This window comes from Tursiops truncatus, chromosome 9, assembly GCF_011762595.2.
Source record: "Tursiops truncatus isolate mTurTru1 chromosome 9, mTurTru1.mat.Y, whole genome shotgun sequence".
In the NCBI taxonomy this organism is placed as follows: Eukaryota; Metazoa; Chordata; class Mammalia; order Artiodactyla; family Delphinidae; genus Tursiops; species Tursiops truncatus.
The window spans coordinates 69,544,953-69,562,946 of NC_047042.1; the positions used below are offsets into that span (position 1 = coordinate 69,544,953).

Consider the following 17,994-nt stretch of genomic DNA (forward strand, 5'->3'; position numbering starts at 1 on the left):
ATGCTAAAGGAACTTCTCTAGGCAGGAAACACAAGAGAAGGAAAAGACCTACAAAAACATATCCGAAACAACTAAGAAAATGGTAATAGGAACATACATATTGATAATTACCTTAAATGTAAATGGATTAAATGCTACAACCAAAAGATACAGACTGGCTGAATGGATACAAAACAAGACCTGATATATGGTGTCTACAAGAGACCCCCTTCAGAACTAGGGACACAGACAGACTGCAAGCGAGGGGATGGAAAAAGGTATTCCATGCAAATGGAAATCAAAAGAAAGCTGGAGGAGCAGTACTCGTATCAGACAAAATAGACTTTAAAATAAAGACTATTACAAGAGACAAAGAAAACATAATGATCAGGGATCAATCCAAGAAGAAGATATAACAGTTGTAAATATTTATGTACCCAACATAGGAGGACCTCAATACATAAGGCAAATGTTAACAGCCGTAAAAGAGGAAATCAACAGTAACACACTCATAGTAGAGGGCTTTAACACTTTCATCAATGGACAGATCATCCAAAATGAAAATAAATAATGAAACACAAGCTTTAAATAGTACATTAAACAAGATGGGCTTAATTAACATTTATAGGGCATTCCATCCAAAAACCACAGAATACACTTCCTTCTCAAGTGCTTGTAGAACATTCTTCAGAATAGATCATATCTTGGGTCACAAATCAAGCCTTGGTAAATTTAAGAAAATTGAGATCGTATCAAGTATCTTTTCTGACCACAATGCTATGAGCCTAGATATCAATTACACGAAAAAATCTGTAAAAAATACAAACACATGGAGGCTAAACAATACACTACTTAATAACCAAGATATCACTGAAGAAATCAAAGAGGATATCAAAAATACCAAGAAACAAATGACAAGGAAAACACGATGACCCAAAACCTATGGGATGCACCAAAAGCAGTTCTAAGAGGAAAGTTCATAGCAATACGTTCCTACCTTAAGAAACCAGAAACATTTCAAATACACAACCTAACCTTACAACTAAAGCAATTAGAGAAAGAAAAACAAAAAACCCCAAAGTTAGCAGAAGAAAAGAAATCATAAAGATGAGATCAGAAATAAATGAAAAAGAAATGAGGACAACAGTAGCAAAGATCAATAAAACTAAAAGCTGGTTCTTTGAGAAGATAAAAAAATTGATAAGCCATTAGCCAGACTCATCAAGAAAAAAAGGAAGCAGACTCAAATCAACAGAATTGGAAATTAAAAAGGAGAAGTAACAATTGACACTGCAGAAATATGAAGGATCATGAGAGATTACTACAAGTAACTATATGCCAATAAAATGGACAACCTGGAAGGAGTGGACAAGTTCCTAGAAAAGTACAACCTTCCAAGACTGAACCAGGAAGAAATAGAAAATATGAACAGACCAATCACAAGCACTGAAATTGAAACTGTGATTAAAAATCTTCCAACAAACAAAAGCCCAGTACAAATGCCTTCACAGGTGAATTCTATCAAACACTTAGAGAAGAGCTGACACCCATTCTTCTCAAACTCTTCCAAAATATAGCAGAGGGAGGAACACTCCCAAACTCATTCTATGAGGCCACCATCACCCTGATACCAACACCAGACAAGATGTCACAAAAAAAAGAAAACTACAGGCCAGTATCACTGGTGAACATAGATGCTATTCACTGATGAACGTAGATGCAAAAATCCTCAACAAAACAGTAGCAAAAAGAATCCAACAGCACATTAAAGTATCATACACCATGATTAGGGGGAGTTTATCCCAGGAATGCAAGGATTCTTCAATATATGCAAATAAATCAATCAATATGATACACCATATTAACAAATTGAAGGATAAAAACCGTATGATCATCTCAATAGATGCAGAAAAATTTTTTGACAAAATTCAACACCCATTTATGATAAAAATTCTCCAAAAAGTAGGCGTAGAGGGAACCTACCTCAACCTAATAAAGGCCATATATGACAGACCCACAGCCAACATCGTTCTCAATGGTGAAAAACTGAAACCATTTCCTCTAAGATTAGGAACAATAGAACAGTGTCCACTCTCACCACTATTGTTCAACATAGTTTTGGAAGTTTTAGCCATAGCAATCAGAGGACAAAAAGAAATTAAAAAATCTAAATCGTTGAAGAAGAAGTAAAACTGTCACTGTTTGCTGATGACATGATACTGTACCTAGAGAATCCTAAGGATGCTATGAGAAACCTACTTGAGCTAATCAATGAATTTGGTAGAGTAGGAGGATACAAAATTAATGCACAGAAATCTCTTGCATTCCTATACACTGACAATGAAAGATCAGAAGGAGAAACTAAGGAAACACTCCCATTTACCACTGCAACAAAAAGAATAAAATTCCTAGGAATAAACCTACCTAAGGAGGTAAAAGACCTGTACTCAGAAAACTATAAGACACTGATTAAAGAAACTGAAGACGTTAAAAACAGATGGAGAGATATACCATGTTCTTGGATTGGAATAATCAACATTGGGAAAATGACTATACTACCCAAAGCAATCTGCAGATTCAGTGCAATCCCCATCAAACTACCAATGGCATTTTCCCCAGAACTGGGACAAAAAATTTTATAAATTGTATGGACACACAAAAGACTCCAAATAGCCAAAGCAATCTTGAGAATGAAAAATGGAGCTGGAGGAATCAGGCTCCCAGACTTCAGACTACACTACAAAGCTACAGTAATCAAGACAGTATGGTACTGGCACAAAAACAGAAAGAGAGATCAATGGAACAGGATAGAAAGCCTAGAGATAAACCCATGCACATATGGTCACCTTATCTTTGATAAAGGAGGCAGGAATGTACAGTGGAGAAAAGACAGCCTCTTCAATAAGTGGTGCCAGGAAAACTGGACAGCTACATGTAAAAGAAGGAAATTAGAACACTCTAACACCAGACACAAAAATAAACTCTAAATGGATTAAAGACCTAAATGTAAGGCCAGACACTATAAAACTCTTAAGGAAAACATAGGCAGAACACTCTGACATCAATCACAGCAAGATCCTTTTTGACCCATCTCTAGAGATATGGAAATAAAATAAAAATAAACAAATGTGACCTAATGAAACTTCAAAGCTTTTGCACAGCAAAGGAATCCATAAACAAGACGAAAAGACAACCCTCAGAATGGGAGAAAATATTTGCAAATGAAGCAACTGGCAAAGGATTTATCTCCAAAATATACAAGCAGCTCATGCAGCTCAATATCAAAAAAACAAACAACCCAATCCAAAAATGGGCAGAAGACCTACATAGACATTTCTCCAAAGAAGATATACAGATTGCCAACAAACACATGAAAGGATGTTGTACATCACTAATCATTAGAGAAATGCAAATCAAAACCACGATGAGGTATCACGTCACACCAGTCAGAATGGCCATCATCAAAAAATCTAGAAACAATAAATGCTGGAGAGTGTGTGGAGAATAAGAAACCCTCTTGTACTGTGGTGAGAATGTAAATTGATAAAGCCACTATGGAGAACAGTGTGGAGGTTCTTTAAAAAACTAAAAATAGAATTACCATATGACCCAGCAATCCCACTATTGGGCAGATACCCTAAGAAAACCATAATTCAAAAAGAGACATGTATCACAATGTTCAATGCAGCACTGTTTACAATAGCCTCGAAATGGAAGCAACCTAAGTGTCCATTGAAAGATCAATGGATAAGGAAGATATGGCATATATATACAATGGAATATTACGCAGCCATAAAAAGAAATGAAATTGAGTCATTTGTAGTGAGGTGGATGGGTTTAGAGTCTGTCATACAGAGTGAAGTAAGTCAGAAAGAGAAAAACAAATGCCCTATGCTAACACATATATATGGAATCTAAAAACCAAAAAGAATGGTTCTGAAGAACCTAGGGACAGAACAGGAATAAAGACGCAGATGTAGAGAATGGACTTGAGGACATGGTGAGGGGGAAGGGTAAGCTGGGACGAAGTGAGAGAGTGGCATGGACATATATACACTACCAAATGTAAAATAGATAGCTAGTGGGCAGCAGCCGCATAGCACAGGGAGATCAGCTTCGTGTGACCACCTAGAGGGGTGGGATAGGGAGGGTGGGAGGGAGATGCAAGAGGGAGGAGATACGGTGATGTATGTATATGTATAGCTGATTCCGTTTTGTTATAAAGCAGAAACTAACACACCATTGTAAAGCAATTATACTCCAAGAAAGATATTTTTAAAAAATGTTAAAAAAATAAATAATGTGTTGTTATGAAGTTAGCACATGAATAAAGGAGAAGCCTGGTGAAATAGCATCTTAATATGCTATAGATATTCTCTAGCATTGATATCAACAAGCTGGGATTAGTTTGGACCTACAGCTGCTTGGGTAGGAACCTAGTTAGTTGAAATATTGTATGTGAGAATTGGCTCTCAGGCAGTGGCTGTCACTTTAGAAGATGAAATCTCCTTGGTACTGTTACTGGTAAAGTAAGAGATCAAATAAAAAGAATGAAGCTGAATTGGGATGGATATAGGGGAGTTCAAATGGGCAAAACATCAGCTTTAGAAAATGCAGTGAAGGATCACCAGGCATGTAAACAATGACTATGAGTTAATAGTCATACAAGTGTGAGGACCATGTGGATGCATGAATGCCAAGTGGGCAGGACTCATGAGGTAATTCTGCCATTATATTCTCAATTAATCATTCCTTTACTATGTGTAGTTTTGAATGTTATGAATGCTAGAGTTACAGAAGGCTCTGGAGAGATTTCAGAGTAGGGAAATAAGTGTAAGTAGTTGGGACGTGGCTGGGAATGGTGATCCTGAAAGGTGAACTTTAAAGGGAGACTAGGTAACAGATGCCTTGAAAGGATTTTACCCAGCTTACTATAATCATCCCTTTAAAATCTCCACTTTATATAAAATGTGACAAAACTGATGTAGGACTGAAGAATATGAGCTAGATGTAGGTAAAACTCTCCACATGGTATGAGTTGTGTAGTCCACTTTCAAAATTTGAGTGATGTAATGTGAGCAATGTCCTTCTAAATATTCATTTGAAAGATCAGATGGATTCTTGTTTCTGTGCTAATATGATCCTACATGAAAGTGGAGAGGGCTGTTAGACAACTGACTACTTACTATTCTTTGCTTCCTTTAGTGGAAAAAGGGAGAACAGCAAGGTGGAGCTGAAGACTGAGGGCTGGAGCTCTTTTGTTTTTGGAGCTGTTTCTGCTCAGTCACTTCAGCTCCCATTAATCTCTAACCTTCTTCAGTTATTTTGTTAAAATGAACAATAGCAATAGCAGCGGCAGCATAGCTGATATTTAGTGAATGCTCACTCTGGGCTGCACGCTGTACTAAGTGCTTTACATCCATCTTTTGCCTATTACTGTTGGGTTGGCCAAAAAGTTTGTTCGGGATTTTTGGAACATCTTATAGAAAAATCCAAATGAAAATTTTGACCAACCCAATACTTAACTTCTCTGTGCTTCAGTTTCTTCATTTGTAAAGTATGGAGAATAATAGCATCTACTTCTTATGTTAATCAGATGAGTTCATATATGAAAAGTGTTTAGAACAGTTTTTAGCAAATAGTATTTAATTAATAATAGTTATTATTATCTCAATTTTTAATCTTCGAAAGTAGTGGTTGCTGCTACTTACTCCCCCATTTACAGATAAGCAAACTGAGACTCAAAGAGTTTAATGAACTTTTTTCAAGATCATAAAGATAGTAAGGGACAGAATAAGGACTTAAACTTCCATGTCTTGTGCTTTTTAACCCCTCTGCCATTTTGGTCCTCCCCTTCCAGGCACCTAAGCCCCAGCCACACAACATTAAACTTCTCTGATTAGTACCGGATCCTTATGTTGAACACTTCATGAGCTTTCAAGTCTCTATACAGTTTGCTCATTTTATTATTTCCTTTCTCTGAAATGGCTTTCCTAACTTTGTCAAGTAGATATAATTAAAATTATCCTTCAAGACTGAGTTCAGCTGCCACCTTTTCTCTCACCTTCCTTCTCCCATCTTCACAGAGTTAATTGCTTGTCTGTGTTTCTTTTACACTTATCTCACATATCTCTCTTTCAGCACTTATCACATTGTCTCATAATTTGTTCATGTCTCTGCTGCTAAATGGTGAACTATGAGAGAACCAGTAAAAATTAAAATTTATTTAAGATGCTAGACTCTCTTCTAAAGGCTTCATAAGGATGCACTCATTGAGTCCTCTCAATAACATCAGGATGTATGCTGTATTATCCCTTTTTTATTGAGGAGGCATAGAAAGGTTAAGTAACTTGTCCAAGATGATATATGCAGTAGCCACACAATAAATGATTGTTGAATTATATTTAAGTAAAAATGCTTACTAAAAATGATCAAAATTTCTTTTTTTCCCTGGAGAAGATGAAATCTCTCAATTCAACATCTTTTAGGATGGAAGAGAAAAGAACAAACTCCTCTTTCATCTAGTCCAATTTTTTTTCTTAAAGCTATGAAAAGAAACAGCTAATTAACTTTACCTAGTTGAAGCTCAATTATCAATTCAGCTTTAAAGATCTAAATAATATAATAACTTTTTCCTGTGCTGTAGTAAATGACTTACTTCCCATTGATCATTATTCCCATGATCTCGAATACCCATATAAGTTAAATGTTATTTTATTATCTGTTCAAAACTTCATAATCCAGGACATGCATTACAGTGTCAATTTTAATACTGTGTCAAGAACCTATAATTTTCCAAACACAAAGAGAAAAAAGGAACTGTTTTCTGCCTCTAAGCCAAGCTTGAGAACCTGTCTTTCTGAGGATGATGAGATCCTATGGCACCAGAAGGAGCTAAGGGACTAGCTGTGAATGCCAGGTGTGATTAATTTCAACCCCCAAACCACCTGTTACTCCTTTAAGGTCTTTTTTCACAGTCACTCAGAGGGAAACACACTCTTTTTTACTTTGCTCTGGGGCCTTTCAGGGCTCCAGCCCTTGTATTAACTGCTTAATCTGGTGGGAGGAAAACTAGCTTTAAAAGCCTTTTAATCTAAAGGGTTTGAGCAGTTAATAGACATCATCCTCTTGGCAAAAGGATGTGATATAAAAACTGCTTCTCCATTTTAAAAACAAAGTCTTATTTATATAATCCTTTTATAAAGTTAAAGCCTCTTGGTTTAAATATATTTTTTAGAGCTTGTTACAATGCAGTAAATGGCAAAATGAGTTAGCCAAAACAATCTTTTCTCCATTGCCCCAGTTCTCAATAGCCCTTTAGCTTATTTGACTGCTTCGACTCATGGCAAAAAATAATCCAGTCATTTCCAAATGCTCCCTTAGTTTTAACCACTGTATAGACTGTGAACTTGTGCCTCAAAATTGAGCAATTCTATCATTTTAATATGGTATAAAAAAAGTTTGTGAGAGAATTAGGAAAGTCACAGAACACTAGCATACCCAGAGTTAAGAACAAAAGAAAAATGTCAGCAACAAACAATTATCTTAGTAGACCTTGCAGTTTCCATTAAAAACATTAATGAGACTATTAACAAACATGAAAATGATGCATTTTTGCATAGAAAAACAGACTCACGTGATTCTAGAATCGTAAATAACCCATAATTCTGGTAATCATCGGTCTTGTATTTAGCCAGTACTTGAAACACTGCTATTTGTCGTCTTATCTTTTTAATTTTCTTTTTAAGATAAAGTTAATATAAGCTGGGGTTTTTGTTTTGCTTTGTTTTAATAACAATATAGTTTATGCTACACGTGGAATAAAGAATGGAACAAAGTAAATTTATCTAATGTAAAGTAAATTTATCTACAGAAGTGAAGGGTTTTGGTTCTGTTTGCAACTGTTCTACAGTAATTCCCATTGCAACACAATGCGCTATTACATGCCTTAGCTGAAAAGGATACGTCTCTATAATTTTAAGTACATTTCATTGTATTTGCAATAGAAGTAAATTTTGGAGGCCAAATAAACTTTTCAGCTGATGAGGGTAGGGGTAGGGAGTTTTGTTTTATCTCTAATAAGGAATAAGAAAAACATTGAAGGAGTAGCATGCTTTCATAATAAAAGATATGTACCCTGTGAGCACCATGGGAGGCCCCCTGGGAGTTGACATCTTAGTGCCTTCCTTTGATTGCACTTTACCCAGGCATTCTCATGCTAACTTGCAGGAAGGTATGAGTATGGAAGAAAGAACATCTCCCTGTCATTTGAAGGAATTGAAGTATCTCCACATGGAAGTGGAGAGTCAGGAGTGGGAGGACTTTAACACTCAGGGTTTGCTGTTACTTTGTGTAACCACTAACAATGAGGGAACTCAGGGTTCCAAAACACAGCACGGGTGATTCATCTAAATGAAATGTGAGCAGAATGGGGGGGCTCCCTCTGAATTGAGGGAGTATGATATATAAAAGATCCCAGGGAATACTGGGAAAGATAGGGGGTAAGGCATGAAGGGAAAATGGAAGAGAGTCCATTTATGGTCATTAATATCAAGTCCATTTTAGAAACATTTACTATTGTAACACTTGTAACTTGTTGCTACTACATATTTAATTCTGTTCTGCCTGTTTTCTACTGTGCTTTCAGCACCAAGCTCAGTGACCAACACATATTTGTTGAATGAATGAATAAATAAGCATTTCAGTTAGTATTCATGGATGTAGAGGCAAATGGATAAGGGGCCATAACCATGTAAAGACAAATCAGTTATTAACCTCTATGAAAAATGCTGGTGTTGAAACCCAACCAGCTAACATTTGAGAAGATAATTCAGTCAATAGGTTGTCCCACAAATAATTTTAAAATCTAATCACTATGGTTAATTTTGTATTATTTAAATGGAGCCTCCACGGGAAACTGAGCCAGTTACTCACCTCCTTCTGCCTCAGTTAATATCTGCATAGGGTTTCACAGTCACAGACTTAATGCCTAGCTCCAGCCAGGCATCTCACAAATAAATCCACTGTGCACAAAAGGAACCAGATGAGATTATAGACACATCCATGCAAACACATTACCACTATTAAGGAAAACAATCTAAAGCCTGTTCAACTCAGATGTAATTAGTCCTAGAGGGACACATTATTACTGATAAAGGGTTTTTCTCACAGGGAAGTTGGACTCCCCAGTGGGAATGTATTTTTATGGGTTGAAGATTAGTAACATTTTCAAATTGAATTAGTTGCAACAGTTTTTCAATATTGAATATTGGAATGGGTGCCAAAATAGATAATGTGATTTGGTCCTTGAGTCACTGAAGCAGACTTTTATTTTATGATTGCTACCATTACTTATTGACTTACAAATAGCATTGATTAACTGGGGATGTATCTCACCCACTGCTTGCCCCTTGACCTGAAATGCCAAGTTAGTCAAGAGTAGGCTTAAATGAGAGTCACCACAGTTCAGTATTATTCACTGATCACTGGGGTTGATCACTTATCAAAGCTGTTGGAATATGTTGTTCCAAATAGCTAGGTAGAATCAGGCAATCTCACTTGGTTGTTGCTCTTGACTTCCCAGTCTCCTAGTCTTAATCCATGCCAGGTTTTTGTGTATATAATGGAGGCCAGTGTTAATAAAACCTGGTCTCTCTGGCCTCAAGATCATTGTTGAATTTTCTACTGATTGCTGGTGATATTTGAACCTCTAAGCGAAGCTCTTTATAAATATAGTCATGGTAATTATGTCTCTACTGTAAACTTTTTGAGTTGGAAACATAATGTTATCCCAATACCTTTTGATAGCATTTCCTTAATTGTATTTTAGATAATGATTTTAGTACCAAAAGGGGTCTTTATTGCTAGATTCAGTTCACTGTTGTACATTAAATTTTGTCTCAGATCCAATCAACTTTGATATAAAGTAAAAATGAGTTCAAATAGAGTGCTCACTAAATCATGGCTTGAGCTGTCCTTATATGAGCAAAACTGAATTGTTGCATATATCATTGAAATATTTCAATGATTTATTTTTCCTTACTTATATTTATATTGATGTTTTCTTTACAGAAACACTGTAGCGATAAAGAGTTCTGTTCCATTAGATTCCTAATCTTAATTTTCAAGTACCAAATAAAAATAAAACCCCCAAACAAACAAAAACAATGAACAACAAACAAAAACAATAACAACTTTTCTGGTTTTGTCATAATGTAATTGTAAACCATTCTTCTTACAAGTTATGTATTTAGAATCCAAAATTTCTACCATGGCCCAAAATAAAATGTGATGTTTATATTAAAATTCTGAACCAACCAACTAAGCAGGTTTACATCTTTAAATATTACTGGCTTTGTAAGAATAAATAGGATAAATACGACAAAAGCTACCAAATAATGCTTTTGCAGATAATATTATTTGTCAGTTTATCAGCTTTAGGTTCCCCATCATTCATGCATTTTCAGTTCCAGAATATAGTAGCTACAAAAATAAAGAAACAAAACCATAATAAAGCTAGTCTTCCTATTTTGTGCTTGCCTCCCAATTAAAAAAAAAATTAACTGCCAAAAATGTAAAATTTATTCCAAGAAAAGTAACAGGCTACACAAGTAAATTTTGGCAAATGCAACTTTATATTGAAATTCACACATCTGTATCTTGAAGAATGAGACTCACAGACTCTAATGTATTTCTGAAATACTAGAAATCATATTATAAGCTTTCACAAGTTAGAACTGAAATAATTTAAACGACCAATACACTGAATGTGCAGAAAGTATAAACAAGACTGTGCCTTCGGTAGAATAAAGGCTTTACAAATTGTGCAGGATGTCATACTAAGGCTGTGGTCTCCCCTTGACAGCTGACTTAAAATATAAACACACATCAACTGCCTCCTTCTTAGAACACACTAGAATGGGTAGCACAACTCAGAAGAAAATCTCATTATCCCAGTGATGTGCACCTTAATTTTCAAACCATGTGAGGAAAAAGGAAAGAGTATTAAATGATCGTCCATGCACTTCCAGTTGCATGACCATGACCAGTTACTGATTCAATTTCCCATGACTCCAGTTTGCTCCAATGCTAAATAAGATGAAAGATACTAGATAATCCTTTAAGGCAACATGTGTTTATTCTGCATTATTAGAACTGCTCAGTTGTGACCGGTTGGTACCATTAATGTTGCCTCCCAGACCAGTATCTAGTATTTGTAAAATATAGATGAATTGGAAAAACTTTATACCAAATCAACAAAAACCACATAATACAGTTCGATGCTAGCAATTTCACTAGTAGGTAAGGAAAGTGGTATTTAGAAACAGTAATGTATTAATACAAAAAAAGTAAACTCTAATTGGAACCAATATACTGCTTTGGAATGCTCCCCAAAACTTACAAGGCGATTTTTTAAAAGTGTGGTAATCCAATAATTCATGGCATGTCTTTAGTGAATTACAGTACTTTAAGTCCCCAAATATTTTAGTCCTTGCAAAACAATAATAGTATGAAATGTTTTAAAGTCTTCAAACTTCTAAAATTAGTTTTTATCAACACATTTACCTCATGTCAACTTAATTTATTAAGATGTCCAATGCTAATTGGTTTTTTTTTGATGTTTTTTCGTAAGTAGTGATATACACAGCGTTTAGCACTGATACTTAGCACCTGCTACTTTCATTATCTAGTTTTCAACCACATAAAGAAACTTAGGGCAGTGGTTCAGTCCTTTCTTAATTACAAACCTTCGCCGGCAGTCAGCAGGATCACTCTGAGATTTAAAATAGGATTATAGGTGAACTATTGCAAAGACTGCAGAATGTTGCCCAAATCCTTATAACTGCTGATCCCATTCTTGATTTTCTTCTCAAGAAATGGCTACAGGCCACAATTGCTTAGCAGAGAAGGTTAGTGTTTCACAAGGCTAAAGATGTACAGATGCTCCTTCATATAACACAGTAAGGTTCCCTTGGTAACCTGGATTTTCTGCAGTAAAGAAGGGTTGTGCTGAAACAGCGCCTCAGCTCCCTGTTGGAGAAAATGCAGACAAAAGGATTGATTCCTGCTTGGGCAAAACTCATCCAGACAGCAGCTGTTAGAAATCCCCCTGGTACTACAGGCCCTCTTGCAAAAACTCTCCAGTAACAGGCCACCAGGTAGGGGCCCCACAAGGTTAAGAAGAGAAAAGTCATTATATAGAACATTCTGCTGATTCTTTTCTCCATTTTGAACTCATCTAAGACCAATAGCCTTCTTCTGCTCGTGGTGTTTGCATTTTGCCTGATGCCCAGCAAGGTGGGTGGTGTGGGACCCCTTCCAAATCCTGCTAGCCAATTGGCAGCTGCCTGGCCACTGGCTCCAGGGCCATGAAAAGTCCAGTTCTGGCTGACTGCTGCTACAAACTGGACTGGCTTCATTTTCCTTCGGTCGTGGACAAAAAATATCAGCTTGAGGTAGACAAGCTGTGTAGCTAGGAGGATGAGGGCAAGGAGCAGCATAAATCCTAAGGAATCATTAGCCCTGAAGGAGCGGTGTTGGAAGGTACATTGATCTTCTTCCCTAATGAATGAGTAAGTGCCCACATCCAGAACTGGGGGGAATGCCATGGCCACAGACAGAGTCCACACCATGCAGATCACAGCCAGACACGTCCAAAAGGTCAGCCTCTTTGTATAGAAGCGGTGATGGGCAATAGCTAAGTATCTGGTGACACTGATACAGAAGAGCATGAAAGCAGTGTGGAAACAGGACAAAACCCCCAGAAAGGCAATCACTTTGCAAGTCAGAGTCCCATAAGTCCAGGTAGAGCCATTTTTGACAGAGTTGAATACAAATGGGAAACAAATTGCAGATCTGAGGATATCTGAACAGCAGAGATCCAACAGGAAGTAGTAAGGTGCTCTATGCAAGGTCTTATCTTTCACTAGCAAAATGGAGATCAGAAGGTTGCCCACCACGCTGACTCCTATTATGAAACCCAAGGAAGTCAGTTTCAGAAAGGCTGTTAGAGGAGAGAGATTTTGCAAAATGTTGTCAGCTGCATGGCTATAGTTCGCCATAGATGGATGGAGGATAAAGATACAGCCTCAGTCAAGTCTCATGATCTAGATATAAGAACAAGGAAAAGATATATCCATGCATTTTACTGAAAATGTAATCCACAAAGAGAACTGATCCGATCTGCAGTCATGCTTCCTCTTTTCTTCCATTTGATTTGCCATCAGAATATCTGGAAAAAAAAAAGAGCTATCAGTTCTAAAGTTAACAAGCAATGATGTCAGGCAGTGCTAACATAAAGCTGTTCATTTATGGGGAAGCAAATAAAGTTTTAATTTTGAATATTATTTGCCTTAGTATTTTTGCTTGAGATTTCAGAGAATTGGCTTGTTCAGTTTTCTGAGCTAGATGAATTTTAAAATGTCTCTATTTAAAAGAACATACATTTGATTGGGCACCTTTAGGAGAGAAGGAATAAAATGTTCCCCAATTGTAAAATATGCCAGTCCTGGAGTTAATCACTAGTGTTGCAATGGAATCTACAAGATTGCTAATAGGAGACAGAGAAGAGACAACCCACATTTATCTGAGGTCTGTTAGTATCTGTCAGTGTTTTCCCTGCAGCTTCTCTGCTGATATGGATCCAAAGAACCCTTCCAAAATATATGTCTTTTGACTCAAGTGCCACTATTCATGCTGCATATTATAAGAGGAATATTTGTTGATTCATCTTAAAGCATGATTTCAACATTAGACTTCTAAATTAATAGGAACTTGTCCCAGGATTTGATGTGATTTAATCTTTTGTCTTTCCCTCCCCCCCCCCATTTTTGGCAAATCTTTTCTCTTTTAAACCCACATGATTATTAAAAATGGTTAATGTAAATATTGGTCAGGGAAACACCCAGAGGAATAATGCACTTACATTTGTAGACCGGGGCTGCCTGAATTCAAATGAATTTAACATGAACCTGTATTTCTTGGGCAATTAAGCTTTTCCCATTTACACTGATTATCTTCGTTGCAAATCGCAAGTGGCTTCATTTTAAAACAAAATGCACATTGTCTCCTAGGTGTTGGGGAGCCCCACCAGGGAAATCGGCTTTCTCTGTTATTCCCACCAAGCATGTTTCCTTTGCCACTTCTCACTTGCCCGGAATATGCTGATAGAAGCCCAGGCAACACTGCGTTCGATGATTTTAATTTCCCCACCGGTACATCCCCGGGTAAATACCGATCGCATCATGCAACATTACGAAACCTGAAATCCGCCACCCCTGGATTTATAATGGGGGGGTGGAGGAGGGGGAGGGGGAGAGAGACATGCATTACATACGCGAAGATGGGGAGAGATTGCTTCTGTGCTGCAAGGGAACTGTTCCCGGTGATTCGCAGTCTGATATTCCTCAGTCTTGCAACGCTTTCCAGAAATGGAGCTCTCAGTAAGCCCTACTGAAGATGCATTGTCTGAATGTACTTCCATTATGCAGTTTATTGTCAAAAAAAAAAAACAAACAAACAAAAAAAACTCAAGGAGGGCTCTTTCCCGGTGAACCTGCAGTTTCATCAACAGTGTGCCCCCTCCCCCCAAACTTAACCGAGAGTATATCCTCCTACCTGTTGGTGTTGGATATCCCGACAGACTATAGCTTCTTCTTTCTATAAACTGCTGATTTTTTTTTTGCCTTAGTGCCTTGACTGAACATCCAGGCAGGGCTCGGCGGCGCCTGCGCGCTGGAGCCTCCTTGAGCTCCAGCCGCGTCCTCCCCTGTCGCAGCGGCACCGTCTCCCCCAGTAACGCAGGGGCAGCGGCGGCGGCGGCGGCAGCGGTGGCAAGGGCGGCGGCAGGGGGCTACCTCAGACTCTGTGGAGCCAACAGGAGCCCCGACCCTTTTCCAGAGCGGGCTGGGTTTATTGAATGTCCTGTCCTGTTGAACTGGCAAAATTGGCCTGTGTCCCCTTGCGGCTGCTTCTGAACTTTTCCCTCCCTGCATTGGGAGTGGGGTTTGGAAAGGCTCGTTCAGGACCTCAGGCCCACCCTCTTCCCTTAGGGCAGCGCACCCCGGAGCCCGGGGTGCCCGCCTCCACCTCAGCTTCCGGGAACCCTCGCTTTCCCCATTTTCCTCCATGCTCTTTTAGGGCGGTCCAAAGCATTGGGAGCTTCTTTCAGCTTTCTTCTTTAATGATTTCCCCAGCTGACTGCATTTGCAGGTTAGCTTGGTGTGGGGGAGAGTGGAGGGGAGGGGAGAAAGGAAAAAGAAAGGAAAAGAAAAAAAAATTTTTTTTTAAAAAGAAAAAAGGCATAGTCAGGAAAAATCTTGTCAATGGGGAAGAAGGGAAGGCAGGTTAGGGCAGCCCTTTGTTAGTCTTCTTCTGTTCTCCAGTGCACGCAGATATGCGTTAAGTAGGAAGAAACTAAGTTCAGAGGAAAGCTGCAAAATGATTTATGTCCATTCTACTTTAACGAATATGACTATAGAACGAGGCTTACACAAATTTTAAATGACTGCTCCTTGCATTCCACCCCACCAAGCAATAGCCTTTCTTTTGCTTCTTGCAAGTAAAGCTGACCAGTAGATTGTAATGTCACAGCAGTTGTATGTATGTGAGTTTCCTTCCCCCCTTTGTTGTTAAGGAAGAAAAATACTAGGAATATAACGATTCATAAAACTTATACCCGTCCAAAAGGTCCGGTGATATCACACGACAGTACATAGCCTGACACCTGGGTGCTTAGGGATGTCTCTGGAATCATGGATTTCCTTATTTTACCATTTCGTAAGAATTTTGTTTGTGGGGGTGGTATAAGATTTTAAACGACAACTCCACCTCCAAAAAACGAGCAGAAATGCTTTCATTAATTCCCAAGGTAAAACGTCTGATTCTCCTCCTGCATGCTTATTGCTTTATAATAATCTGTTAATGAAACAGAAAAAATAAAGATCTTCTCTACAGCAATAATTTGATCTCCAGACAGCAGTAAAATACCTCATTGCTGGGTGGTGAGATTGTGACATTCGGGGGAACTCAAGCCAATCAGCATACAGATAATATGGATTAATTTACATATTGTATTTCTATTGGACATACCGAGGAAAAGCTTTCTCTGTTTAAAGCTTAAAAAGATTAAAAATGAATACTTCACTGTCATAATGTCACAGTCATGTTACAGTCATTACAAAATGCCCTATGTTGGTAATACTGAAATGAAGTTACATTTTCCTGATTTGTTTTGGGATGTCCTAAACCCAGTTAAGAAAAATAGATAATGATTAAAAAAAAAAAGAAGTATCTCTTCACTTTGGCGTTCCCTTAACCTAGAAAAATCAATTCTACAGCAGTACTGGAAATAACTTGAGGGCATTTCGATTCTAGTGAAACATTCCACTTTTTTGCAAAACAAATAAATTCAGAAGTGTTCAAAACTATACGTGGGTTTGCAACTTGTAAGTGAAATGTCAAATTCATTTCTATGAAACTACAAATCAATTCAGTTTGTTCCTTTTTACTTCCCAATTAGTGTCCCAATGTACTTTCCAAAGAGTTATTATCTCCTGAATTGAGGGAGAAAAATCTAGAAAATGTAAACCTAAAAAAAAATTTTAACTAGAAAAATTTCTAGTTAAAAAATCTATAGAATAAGTGACTTAAGTTTGCTGAAAATTCATGATTGGCCCAATCTTAGGTGGTATGGATTAGGGAAGAGCTATTTAAAAGTAAATTAAAAGGATGACTGCACAGCCTGCCCTTGAGGCAATAATTTACTCTGCCAAAAGGTATAGGGCCAAGATCCAAGATTGATTCCTTAAAAATGAGGGAGGGGTTATGTGTATGCAATATTCTTTCATATCCACAACTCACGGTATATTAGAGCTATTATTTTCCTTTGCAGTTGAGTGCAGTTACATCTATTAGTTCTTCGGTTTTTACAGCTGTTAGATGAGAATGTCATTTTCTTGCCTCACAAGGGGGTTTAAGAAATTAGTGAGATATTTTCCATTTAGTTCATTAACTCTACTGGAGAAAACATGGAAGCCTGCATCTTTCATCAACAGAGATTTTTAAAAATATATTTAATACGTTAATGGACAAAAGCTTCATATCATCTACAGATTCTCAAATATAAAATTATCACTTCAGTTGTTCAGATCATAACCTTATTTGATCATAGCTAATTTCTTTTTGATTCCTTATATCACCAAACCTAGAAAAATTGATTTTCAGGTTGAGAGTAAAGAGACAAAGCAAACAACAAAATACTATATACCCTGGGTTTGAAGGATTCTAAAAGTTTGAAGAAGTGTAACGGTTTTCAAACTCTCGTCATATTACATTTACTGTATTGATCAGTGGATTAGGAAGACTGATGTAATCTGCTTAATTTGGTTCTTGTAATATATACAGTTTTTATTTCAAGCAGCAATTATCTTCTTTTCAAAATTAATTGGACATGTCCGATTTTTGCCAAATTCACAGTCTCATGATGGACAAATGCAGTATTTTTGTTCTATGCATTATGTGAAAATGTGTCAGGAAGTAAACAATCCTTCACAAATGCAGAGAATGATAGACTAGGATAAGCGTTCTAAAGATTTTGTGACCATTCATTTAAAGTACTATCTCTCCCACTTAACGCCTGTCATTAAACCTTTAAAAATATGTATCTTTGATAGTCCCAACTCTTAGTAAAGTCTAAAGTTATATATGAAAAAGAAGCTTCCATAAAATTTCTGGATCTTGGTAAGAATGGCTCTCACCAGGGACTTTTGCGCAGAAACATTTTCTAATAGATTATTAAAAAAAAAATCACTAACCTAGAATAAGTGACCAACAGAAAGGGAGAGTATGCATTTATATTTTGAAAATGGTTTTCACCTGCTAGTCTGTGGCAAAAAATGACCTTTTTCACAGGGACATCTAAGTAACTGAAAGTTTCTAGGGGGCTTTGTACTCATGCTTGAGGAACAGAATGGTGAAAGAATATACTATACCTAAAAAACTGCCACTGGATTTAAA

At 37.3% G+C, this 17,994-nt stretch overlaps 1 protein-coding gene across 3 annotated transcripts; it reads right to left on the reverse strand.

Annotated features, from left to right (window-relative positions):
• Positions 1-10,542: 10,542 nt before the first annotated feature.
• Positions 10,543-15,084, reverse strand: GPR85 (G protein-coupled receptor 85). Of its 3 annotated transcripts, none has more exons than XM_019925174.3 (3): positions 14,596-15,084; positions 14,315-14,427; positions 10,543-13,210 (listed from the first exon to the last, which is right to left on the reverse strand). In XM_019925174.3, the coding sequence occupies exon 3, from the start codon at positions 13,038-13,040 to the stop codon at positions 11,928-11,930; it is 1,113 nt and encodes a 370-aa protein (XP_019780733.1). In that variant the 5' UTR covers positions 13,041-13,210; positions 14,315-14,427; positions 14,596-15,084; the 3' UTR covers positions 10,543-11,927. The 3 variants fall into 3 exon arrangements, with proteins under 3 accessions (XP_019780733.1, XP_004330025.1, XP_033719056.1); XM_004329977.4 differs by having other exon boundaries at positions 14,315-14,430; XM_033863165.2 differs by lacking the exon at positions 14,596-15,084 and having other exon boundaries at positions 14,315-14,584.
• Between the last annotated feature and the right edge of the window lie 2,910 nt (positions 15,085-17,994).